Source organism: Oncorhynchus gorbuscha, linkage group LG19, assembly GCF_021184085.1.
Source record: "Oncorhynchus gorbuscha isolate QuinsamMale2020 ecotype Even-year linkage group LG19, OgorEven_v1.0, whole genome shotgun sequence".
Lineage (NCBI taxonomy): Eukaryota > Metazoa > Chordata > Actinopteri > Salmoniformes > Salmonidae > Oncorhynchus > Oncorhynchus gorbuscha.
The window spans coordinates 34,889,111-34,901,387 of NC_060191.1; the positions used below are offsets into that span (position 1 = coordinate 34,889,111).

General features: G+C 41.5%; 1 protein-coding gene across 1 annotated transcript in view; it reads left to right on the forward strand.

Moving 5' to 3' along the window:
* The window catches only part of LOC124006199 (usherin-like), a 20,525-nt gene extending 11,731 nt beyond the window's left edge, over positions 1-8,794 (forward strand). The window contains exons 9-13 of the mRNA XM_046316043.1: positions 295-395; positions 909-1,138; positions 6,312-6,634; positions 6,757-6,813; positions 6,953-8,794. Of these exons, the coding sequence (XP_046171999.1) occupies positions 295-395; positions 909-1,138; positions 6,312-6,634; positions 6,757-6,813; positions 6,953-7,233 (992 nt within the window). The 3' untranslated portion in view covers positions 7,234-8,794. The remainder of the gene's footprint in view (positions 1-294; positions 396-908; positions 1,139-6,311; positions 6,635-6,756; positions 6,814-6,952) is intronic.
* Positions 8,795-12,277: the final 3,483 nt, after the last annotated feature.

The window sequence follows — 12,277 nt, forward strand, 5'->3', positions numbered from 1 at the left end:
TATATATTTATATATATATATATATGTATATATATATATATATATATATATATATGTGTATTTATATATAAGTCCATAATGCATCAAATACAAGTATGTAGGTGAAAGAGGAGTCTATTTTCTAACAGATGACCAGTTTTATTCAGCAGTCATCACACTGTATTGTAAGAATGCTGATTTTACCGTATGAACAGTATACGCTGCCAGGTTAGACAAATCATTTACCATTCTTGATCTGATCATCACCACCATCACTCTGTGTCTGTCCTTCCTCCTTCCCATCTCTCTAACCAGGTCTCCACGATGTTGCTGGCTGTGGCTCTCAGGTTTACAATCCAGACAAGAAGACCTGCTGTGACGGGAAGCTGTCCAATAGGGTGCTCGGAAAAAACCTGGTGAGTCCATTAACCCACAGACCTAAAGCCTACAGCTAAAGCCTAGTTCATTGAACATCCTCCACTACGTTAGGTTTAATTCTCATCTCAGTCAAATTGAAGTTAAACAGCTAAATCTCCCTGTTGAGTAGTTGTTGGTCAAGGCATGAAGACAATGCTGTACACTACAGGGATGTATCTGTGTATTTTTTAAATGGTCAAAATAACTCAAAGTGGCATTATAAGACAAGGATGAAACTATATGTTGTCCACAGACCCATTTCAGTTCGCTCAGAATGTTTAGACAGGGCCCCAGTTGGAAGTGGGTGTCCTATACTCCAAGTCAATGTCCTAGAGTGCTGTTTGATCTAAAAGTCTATCAGGGAGAAAATCTGCCCCATGATTTGCCAGTAACAAGGACTATTTTATGATTGTGTGTGAATTTAGGGAATGCACATGCTATGGTGTATTTGTATTATTCATGTTTTGTGTGTGTTGATACCCTGCTGACTGGTGTGTGTGTGTCTCTCCCAGTGCTGCGGTAAAACTCCCTATGCTGTAGAGGACCGACGGGTGCTGTGCTGTAACCAGACGTTGTACCTTGGGGTGGAGGCTGGGCACCAGTGCTCCCCAGGTGGCCACTTGTATCTGCCATCCCGTGAAATTGTGTGTGAGTCACGCGTTCATCTCAACGATCTAGGCAAACACTGCTGTGGAGAAGAGACCTACGACCCTCAGGATGAAATCTGCTGCAGCGGACACAAGTGAGTTTCTTTGTAGGGTGGAAACTGTAGGTAGTTGAACCAAGCCAGGTAGTTTATCCCAAAGACATGGGTGGGGTTATCACTGTCTGCAAGCCCAGTTCGGAGTCCCTAAGGGCTAACTATGACATCAGTTGTGAGTGACGCATTTGAATCTACTATTGTTTTGACTCTGTGGCTGAATCTCAAATCACTCCCTTCCCCTCACCCCTCCATTTGCACGTTAACAGGCACCTCCTCTAAGTGTCTCAAAGCTGAGGGAGTGAACATTATCGAGGGAGTGAACATTATCGAGGGTGTAGGGGCCAATTCGACCACCCAGCAAGGCTGCCGGCTCCTGAGCCAGGTGACATCCCAACATGCACCGAGTTTGCTCAATTTCATGCAGAAGAGGGAAAAGGCGATTCTGATTATGAGCCATGTGTATTTTTTTGTCTCTGATTTCAAGGTATGAAACATAAATTTAAAAAAAAATACAAGTTTAACCTCTCTGGTACAACAACAGCCAGTGAAATTGTAGGGTGCCAAATTCAAAACAACAGAAGTCCCAAAATTAAAATTCCTCAAACATACCAGTTTGTTGTACATACAACATTAGTTCAGAAATCCAAAGGCACAATGTGCGCTGTCAACACCAAGATGAAAATTATTGCTGTTCTCTATATTTCTTTCAGTCTCCATCCAACAGTCAACATAAAGTTGTTCATATTAATGAGGATAAGTCAAATTGGGGTACAACCTCTTGTTCACAATTCCTGACATTTAATCACAGTAAAAATTCCCTGTCTTAGGTCAGTTAGGATCAACACTTTATTTTAAGAATGTGAAATGTCATAATAATAGTAGAGAGAACTATTTATTTCAGCTTTTATTTCTTTCATTACATTCCTTGTGGGTCAAAAATTGACATACACTCAATTAGTATTTGGTAGCATTGCGTTTAAATTGTTTAACTTGGGTCAAACCTTTCCTGTAAGCCTTCCACAAGCTTCCCACAATAAGTTTGGGTGAATTTTGGCCCATTCCTCCTGACAGAGCTGGTGTAACTGAATCAGGTTTGTAGGCCTCCTTGCTCGCACACGCTTTTTCAGTTCTGCCCACATATTTTCTATAGGATTGAGGTCAGGACTTTGTGATGGCCACTCCAATACCTTGACTTTGTTGTCCTTAAGCCATTTTGCCACAACTTTGGAAATGTGCTTTGGCTCATTGTCCATTTGGAAGACCCATGTGTGACCAAGCTTCAACTTCCTGATTGATGTCTTGAGATGTTGCTTCAATATATCCACATAATTTTCTCTCCTCATGATGGCATCTATTTTGTGAAGTGCACCAGTACCTCCTGCAGCAAAGTACCCCCCACAGCATGATGCAAATCAAATCTGTCGTTCTGCCCCAAACAGGCAGTTAACCCCCTGTTCCTAGGCCGTCATTGAAAATAAGATTTTGTTCTTAATTGACTTGCCTAGTTAAATAAAGGTAAAATAAAAAATAAGCTTGCCACATCTAGCCACTGGGATTTTTGCCCATTCTTCAAGGCAAATCTGCTCCAGCTCCTTGAAGCTGGTGTACAGCCATCTTTAAGTCATACCACAGATTCTCAATTGGATTGGGGTCTGAATTTTATTTTGCAGTATGCTTAGGGTTATTGCCCTGCTGGAAGGTGAACCTCCATCCCAGATTCAAATCTCTGGAAGACTGAAACAGGTTAACCTCAAGAATTTCCCTATATTTAGCACCATCCATCATTCCTTCAAGTCTGACCAGTTTCCCAGTCCCTGCCAATTAAAAACATCCCCACAGCATGATGCTGCCACCACAATGCTTCACTGTGGGGGTGGTGTTCTCGGGGTGATGAGAGGTGTTGGGTTTGCTCCAGACATTTTCCTTGATGTCCAAAAAGCTACAATTTAGTCTTATCTGACCAGAGTAGCTTCTTCTATATGTTTTGGGAGTCTCCCACATGCCTTTTGACGAACAACAAACGTGTTTGATTATTTTTTCTTTAAGCAATGTCTTTTCTCTGGTCGCTCTTCCAAAGATCCCAGCTCTATGGAATGTTCGGCTTAAAGTGGTCCTATGGACAGACACTCCAATCTCCGTTGTGGAGCTTTGTAGCACCTTCAGGGTTATCTTTGGTCTCTTTGTTGCCTTTCTGATTAATGCCCTCCTTGCCTCTGTGAGTTTTGGTGGAAGGCCCTCTCTTGGCAGGTTTTTTGGGGTGCCATATTCTTTCCATTTTTAAATAATGGATTTAATGGAGCTCCGTGGGATGTTCAAAGTTTCATATACTTTTTTTTAGCCCAACCCTGATCTATACTTATCCACAACTTTGTCCCTGACCTGCTTGGAGAGCTCCTTGGTCTTCATGGTGCCATTTGCTTGGTGGTGCCTGTTGCTTAGTGGTGTTGCAGACTCTGGGGACTTTCAGAACAGGTGTATGTATACTGAGATCATGTGACAGATCATATGACACTTAGAATGCACACTGGTGGACTTTATTTAACAAACGATGTGACTTCTGAAGGTAATTGGTTGCATGTCCATTACTTGAAATCCAAATAAAAATCGATTTAAATTACAGGTTGTAATGCAGCAAAATAGGAAAAACACAAAGCACTGTATATACAGTGGGAAAAAAAGTATTTAGTCAGCCACCAATTGTGCAAGTTCTTCCACTTAAAAAGATGAGAGGCCTGTAATGTTCATCATAGGTACACTTCAACTATGACAGACAAAATGAGAAAAAAATCCAGAAAATCACATTGCAGGATTTTTTATGAATTTCTTTGCAAATTATGGTGGAAAATAAGTATTTGGTCACCTACAAACAAGCAAGATTTCTGGCTCTCACAGACCTGTAACTTCTTCTTTAAGAGGCTCCTTTATCCTCAACTCGTTACCTGTATTAATGGCACCTGTTTGAACTTGTTATCAGTATAAAAGACACCTGTCCACAACCTCAAACAGTCACACTCCAAACTCCACTACGACCAAGACCAAAGAGCTGTCAAAGGACACCAGAAACAAAATTGTAGACCTGCAACAGGCTGGGAAGACTGAACCTGCAATAGGTAAGCAGCTTGGTTTGAAGAAATCAACTGTGGGAGCAATTATTAGGAAATGGAAGACATACAAGACCACTAATAATCTCCCTCGATCTGGGGCTCCACGTAAGATCTCACCCCGTGGGGTCAAAATTATCACAAGAACAGTGAGCAAAAATCCCAGAACCACACAGGGGGACCTAGTGAATGACCTGCAGAGAGCTGGGACCAAAGTAACAAAGCCTACCATCAGTAACACACTACGCCACCAGGGACTCAAATCCTGCAGTGCCAGACATGTCCCCCTGCTTAAGCCAGTACATGTCCAGGCCCGTCTGAAGTTTGCTAGAGAGCATTTGGATGATCCAGAAGAAGATTGGGAGAATGTCATATGGTCAGATGAAACCAAAATATAACTTTTTGATAAAAACTCAACTCGTTGTGTTTGGTCGACAAAGAATGCTGAGTTGCATCCAAAGAACACCATACCTACTGTGAAGCATGGGGGTGGAAACATCAAGCTTTGAGGCTGTTTTTCTGCAAAGGGACCAGGACGACTGATCCGTGTAAAGGAAAGATTGAATGGGGCCATGTATCGTGAGATTTTGAGTGAAAACCTCCTTCCATCAGCAAGGGCATTGAAGATGAAACGTGGCTGGGTCTTTCAGCATGACAATGATCCCAAACACACCGCCCGGGCAACGAAGGAGTGGCTTCGTAAGAAGCATTTCAAGGACCTGGAGTGGCCTAGCCAGTCTCCAGATCTCTATCCCATAGAAAATCTTTGGGGGGAGTTGAAAGTCCGTGCTGCCCAGCAACAGCCCCAAAACATCACTGCTCTAGAGGATATCTGCATGGAGGAATGTGCCAAAATACCAGCAACAGTGTGTGAAAACCTTGTGAAGACTTACAGAAAAAGTTTGACCTCTGTCATTGCCAACAAAGGGTATATAACAAAATATTGAGATAAACTTTTGTTGTTGGCCAAATACTTATTTTCCACCATAATTTGCAAATAAATTCATTAAAAATCCTACAATGTGATTTTCTGGATTTTGTGTCTCATTTTGTCTGTCATAGTTGAAGTGTACCTATGATACAAATTACAGGCCTCTCTCATCTTCTTAAGTGGGAGAACTTGCACAGTTCATAGCTGACTAAATATTTTTTTGCCCCACTGTACATCCTCTTGTGTATTGAAGGAAAAAGAAGAAAACACAGACATGAGAGAGACATTATGTTTTTTCTTTTTTTCTTGTTACATTTCTTTGTGGAAGGCTGGCACCAATGGCATCCATGAATGCACCCCATTGGTCATCTCTCTTCATTGTTCAATCTGTTGATTCAAGTAATCAATGAGATACAAATCATAATTCTTATAGCTTGAACTCTCCATTTTCCATTTCCTTGCTATTCATTGAAATAGAATTGTTATGCTGGTGAATGAGGACCCAAAAGCGACTTAACGAAAACAGAGTCTTTATTCCAGTATATGACAAAAGTAATAATCCTGGAAAAATCAAGAAGAAAACAAAACAGGAAAAAACTTAAATCCACTCGTAGTAACGAGGACAGACTGGAGACTCGACCATTGACTGCAGGTTGCTTCGGGAAGGCACCGACCGTAGCAGACTAAGACACCTGCTCACACGCAGCATCTGAAGGAGACAAAACACGACAGGGCGAGACAAGGACACAGAACAGCGAACATCATACAAGGATCCGACAAGGACAGAAGCGGAAAACAAGGGGAGAAATAGGGCTCTAATCAGAGGGCAAAATAGGGGACAGGTGTGAAAAGAGTAAATGAGTGAGTTAGGAGAATGAGGAACAGCTGGGAGCAGGAACGGAACGATAGAGAGAAGAGAGAGAGGGAGGGGGAGAGAGAGGGATAGAAAAAGGGAACGAACCTAATAAGACCAGCAGGGGGAAACGAACAGAAGGGAAAGCACAAGGACAAGACAATATATGACAAAACATGACAAGAATGGGTATAATCCAATCAATTATAATAAATCATCATTACACATGGCTCTGAGTTCACCCAACATGACAGCACAATAGGCACCAAAATCGGAGAGATATGGGCTCTTTTGGTATTGGGAGGTCAAATATCTTTCTCTGCACAGACACCGCAGGTTGGGGAACATGTCCTGCTGCGGAGGGAAGGCCTACGACCCCAGCAGTGGCCAGATGAAGTGCTGTGCAGATACTCTGTACAACCTGCAGGTTCAGGACAGGCTATCAGAGGATGCCCAGTGCTGTGGGAATATCCTGATGGAGGCCGGCTCCACCTGCTGCTCCGCCCCAGGACTAGACCTGCTCTACCCTACCCAGCCAGGGTTCACCTGCTGTGGGCACCGCTACCCCAACTCCTCCCTGTGGTCTTGCTGTGCGGGCGTCCTGCACCCAAGGACTGAACGAAACACCACCAGCATGAACATGATTCCAGGTCAGTGGCAACAGGATACACTCCGAAACTGACTCCCATTTGGGTGTGTTTTGATAGGTCCCTGTCTGGAATCTGTCTCTGTCTTAGTCCATTTGATTAGAATGTTGTTCATTTATCCTCAGGACTTAGGATTCTACCACTGGGGGACCTGAAGACGGAAAAGTTGTGTGACAACAAAGGTAAGCCCTCCAGTTTGAAGCACAGGATGAAAGGAAACATGACTCAATACTTCGGCCTTTAGCAAGAACCTTTAGGAAGCAATTGAATCTACTTTTAAGGGAAGCACAACACTGATCTAAATTGTGTGTGTGTGTCCAGTTCTGCTAGGGACAGTGGAGAGTGTGTCTGTGAAGAAGAATACGCGATCCATCGTGATGGGGAACGTCATGTCCATGCAGGCCTGGCGTGGCCATGTCAACGCTCTGCCTTCCCCTCACTACCTCACATTACCCGACCACTGCAGCTCTCCTGAATTGGTGCCAGGCAACACTTACCTCTGGGTGAAAACAAGACATTTCTCAGACACCATAAACGTAATCTCTGATCTCAGCGACCATCCCTCCCCTCTCCATTCCATCCTCTCCAGGTGCTCAAAATGATACATTTAACCATGTTGAGGGTATACAGTGTTTGTTTATAAATAATGGCACAAAAAAGCAGTAACATTTTACTTGACACCCAGTGACACAGTCATGTCCATTTCATAATATGTCATAACAGCTGACAACCTGTCATAACGTTTATGATATGGTCATAACACTGTCATGACATTTATTTAAACTTGTTGTGATGTATATTGAGTTATTTTATCGCTGGTTATGACACCTACATAAGAGTGTAAAAACACACAAAGCCTACTACGGTAGTTATTTTATCGCTGGTTATGACACCTACATAAGAGCGTAAAAACACACAAAGCCTACTACGGTAGTTATTTTATCGCTGGTTATGACACCTACATAAGAGTGTAAAAACACACAAAGCCTACTACGGTAGTTATTTTATGGCTTACGACACCAACATAAGAGCGTAAAAACTCACAAAACCTACTACGGTAGTTATTTTATGGCTGGTTATGGCACCTACATAAGAGTGTCAAAACCAACAAAACCTACCACACCAGACAAAACATTCCATTACACCATAGCCTACATGTCAACAGTATGTTTATGCTAATATATATATGCAGACACACGCATGTATATGCACACACTGTATATATATTTTTTGAATTGACCATATTAAATTATCATTGTGATTATGCACACATTGATGACACACACATGCCCATACCCCAATGCTCTGTTGCTGATGACTGGGATGAATGTAGGAGCAGATTTCAAGAGCAGGACAAGGCACCCTCTTTTTTTTGACTGACATAAGGGCATGTAAAGCATATCTGGCTTATATAATTATGATGATCATAATGCTTCTTGACATGGTCGTTAAAGTGAATTTCAAATAATAGAATTCATAACAACAACAAAGGGTGTAAGAAACCGACTTTCAAACCAAAGGAAATTGCACTCTTATTTCGGTGTCATTGTCAGCCATAGAATAACGCTCCCTACAGTATGCCACAACAGGTATAAATGTATGGGTCATGACAGTGTTATTACCATATGACACTGGGTGGCAAGTGAAGTTTGAGCAAAAAGCTTCTATTTTTGGTTCTGATGGGGTAGGACAGTTGAACTAAGCAAATGAGGCATGCGTCATATTCTTCGAGAAACAATTTGTATGTCATTCATTTAAAAGTCCAAAAATGTATGTACAGTAGCTATCACAGATTGCCCCTTTTATGTCATCAATAGATGTTTAAGTTATTTTTTGATTTGCTTACAAAAATCGACCACCGTTTATGGTCTCTCAAGGAGTCATGTCTCAGGATAAGCCATATTTTATGATGTTTGTCTGGGTGGTGTTTTCTGTTTATGACGAAAGTTCCTTTAATGTTAATGCAATTGTATTGTCTTTGATTCCCTCCAATTCCATACCGAAGCTATTTTTTAATTGAAAGTTAACTTGTTCTACGTGACACTAACAGCGTAGGAGTAAACCTGTCTGTGAAGTGATTTGTGGTGGTGGTGGTGGCCCACTCCTACAAGCCTCTGAGACTCGTTCCACCAATGCAATAACATCCCAGGGCACTGGGTCAATGAGCAGAGTATGTTAATGAATAAAGTATTGTGAAACTATGTAGAAATGAGACGGAATGTTTATTATGTAGTTGACAACCGCCTGGTTCATCACAATTGACTGAATCTGAGGTGACCTCAGACAGAAGAGACGTCGCCTGAAACTGGAAGTTGGGTCGCCATGAGCCATGCTTTTCCTCAGGGTACACCTTTACACAATGAGGTTGAAGCCCGTGGGGCCGGAGTTGAAGACCAATCAAAGTTATTCCACCATGGCACATGATCGGTGGTAAGTGTCACAATTTAAATTTTACATTGATAAGTTGTTTTGTAATCTTTGATTATATTTTTTTTTTTTTGCACAGCAGAGCTCAATACTACAGACTGTGTGTTTGTCAGTATTCTTACAAATGCATACTGTATTACATAGAGACTTTGAAGAATAAAGCGATCTTCTCTCGAACACATTAAATGTTACGGGTGGACCCCTCAAGACCTTAGGTGTTTTATTACGTTACTTCTTGTTGTAAATTGTAAGTTACTGTAAATAACCTAAATGTTGTACTAATGTTTTTACATTTGTATAGTGTGCAGACATTGGCTGTGTGAAAGTAAGTTGTTGTTAAGTCAATTGGTTAGTAAGTATATAGCACATGTAACTGTCTTGTATTGCAGGTATTGTTTGTCAGCACGCACATCATTTTATATTTTCCCATTTGTATATTGTCTGTGAGCTGAATGAGTCTGCTTTCTGGTAAATATGTTAAACTTGCTCGAATTGGATGTGAATGTTTACATTTGTGTAGTAAATGTGTTCGGTTGCCCACTTCCTTACTGGTTCTTATCCCTTATCACTAGCCATTACTCTTTTGTGTCCAATTCCAATTCGAACTAGGCCAGGGTTGGTTTGGAATTGGACATTGGTTTCTAGTTAGGGTTGACATATCTGGAGGTTCTAGATTTGTGTAAGTAATATGGCAGAAGTGTCACAGAGCCCATTACACAGCAGGTTGGAGACCAACTGAAAAAATAAGTACTTAATTAAAATTTGAGGCTTGTACCTTGATGTGGTGAAGTAACTTTTTAACTAAACCAGGTGCATGTTATTTAAAATTAATTAACCTTTGTTTTTGCTTTTTCATCCTGCCTCCTCCCCTCTTTCGTCTGCTTTTGGCCATGTTCCAAAACGGAGGCGACAAGACGATAACCAGCTTAAGTCAAATTTAAGCCCCTCTTCGAAGACTGGCTGCCTGCCAAGGACAAGTGACAGTAAGAACTAGCCGCAGCACCTCCAGCCCCTTTTCCCCACAATTACTGTGTTAAGGAAATAAATTCCCTGTAAATGATAATATTCTCTGTCTGTCATCCTTACCCATACCTACCTCTTTCACTCCACCTCTTTCACTCCACGTGGAGTTGAGTGTCGCAGGGTGTTGCGTTCCCTCCAAGAGGCGTACGTAACAATTGACTTCAATACAAAACCTAGGAGGTTCATAGGCCTCACCCCCTTCAATAGACATACATGGTAATTATGACCACTTCTGGAGGACATCCTCCAACCAATCAAAGCTTTTGCAGTATGAACTGACATGCTGTCCATCCAATATTAGAATTACGATCAAATAATTAATCCAATGAGTTGTACTGGGATATTGCCACAGAGCATTATGGGGGTTCTATGTAATGAAAAGCTTGGTGACATTTTTGGATAGAGATTATGAGTGAAAAGTGTTGAGCATTTTTGGGATACTATTCAATTTAAATTAGTTTTTTCAAATGACAGGAGACGGAGGACGTATTTTGATTTTATAACTTTATTTTCGTGTCCAAAGTGCAATTTATTTAATAACAACACTGTCATCTCAGATTTTCAAAATATGCTTTTCAACCATAGCAAAACAAGCATTTGTGTAAGATTATTGATAGCTAGCGTAGCATTTAGCGTAGCATTCAGCGGGCAACATTTTCACAAAAACAAGAAAAGCATTCAAATAAAATCATTTACCTTTGAAGAACTTCGGATGTTTTCAATGAGGAGACTCTCAGTTAGATAGCAAATGTTCAGTTTTTCCTGAAAGATTCTTTGTGTAGGAGAAATCGCTCCGTTTTGTTCGTCACGTTTGGCTACCAAAACTCCATAATATCGACTGAAACATGGTAAACGTTGTTTAGAATCAATCCTCAAGGTGTTTTTCACATATCTCGATGATATATCGTTCGTGGAAGTCTGCTCTCTCCTCTGAATCACATGGAAGAATGCTTGCAGCTGGAGATTACGCACCAATTTTGACAAAGGACACCGGGCGGACACCTGGTAAATGTAGTCTCTTATGGCCAAACTTCCAATGATATGCCTACAAACACGTCACAATGCTGCAGACACCTTGGGGAAACGGCAGAAGGTGTAGGCTCTTTCAGGGCGCATTCACAGCCATATAAGGAGACAATGGAAAACAGCGCCTCAAAAATTTCCTGTTTGAAGTTTCATCTTGGTTTCGCCTGTAGCATTAGTTCTGTGGCACTCACAGATAATATCTTTGCAGTTTTGGAAACGTCAGAGTGTTTTCTTTCCAAAGCTGTCAATTATATGCATCGAGCATCTTTTCGTGACAAAATATCTTGTTTAAAACGGGAACGTTTTTTCATCCAAAAATGAAATACTGCATTTGTGAACAGCAGTTTTCAGTTCTTTCCACAGATTCTCGATTGGATTCAGGTCTGGACTTTGACTTGGCCATTCTAACACCTTGATATGTTTATTTTTGAACCATTCCATTGTAGATTTTGCTTCATGTTTTGGATCATTGTCTTGTTGGAAGACAAATCTCCGTCCCAGTCTCAGGTCTTTTGCAGACTCCATCAGGTTTTCTTCCAGAATGGTCCTGTATTTGGCTCCATCCATCTTCCCATCAATTTTAACCATCTTCCCTGTCCCTGCTGAAGAAAAGCAGGCCCAAACCATGATGCTGCCACCGCCATGTTTGACAGTGGGGATGATGTTTTCAGGGTGATGAGCTGTGTTGCTTTTACGCTAAACATAACGTTTTGCATTGTTGCTAAAAAGTTCAATTTTGGTTTCATCTGACCAGAGCACCTTCTTCCACATGTTTGGTGTGTCTCCCAGGTGGCTTGTGGCAAACTTTAAACTACACTTTTTATGGATATCTTTAAGAAATGGCTTTCTTCTTGCCACTCTTCCATAAAGGCCAGATTTGTGCAATATACGACTGATTGTTGTCCTATGGACAGAGTCTCCCACCTCAGCTGTAGATCTCTGCAGTTAATCCAGAGTGATCATGGGCCTCTTGGCTGCATCTCTGATCAGTCTTCTCCTTGTATGAGCTGAAAGGTTAGAGGGACGGCCAGGTCTTGGTAGATTTGCAGTGGTCTGATACTCCTTCCATATCAATATTATCACTTGCACAGTGTTTAAAGCTTGGGAAATCTTTTTGTATCCAAATCCGGCTTTAAACTTCTTCACAACAGTATCTCGGACCTGCCTGGT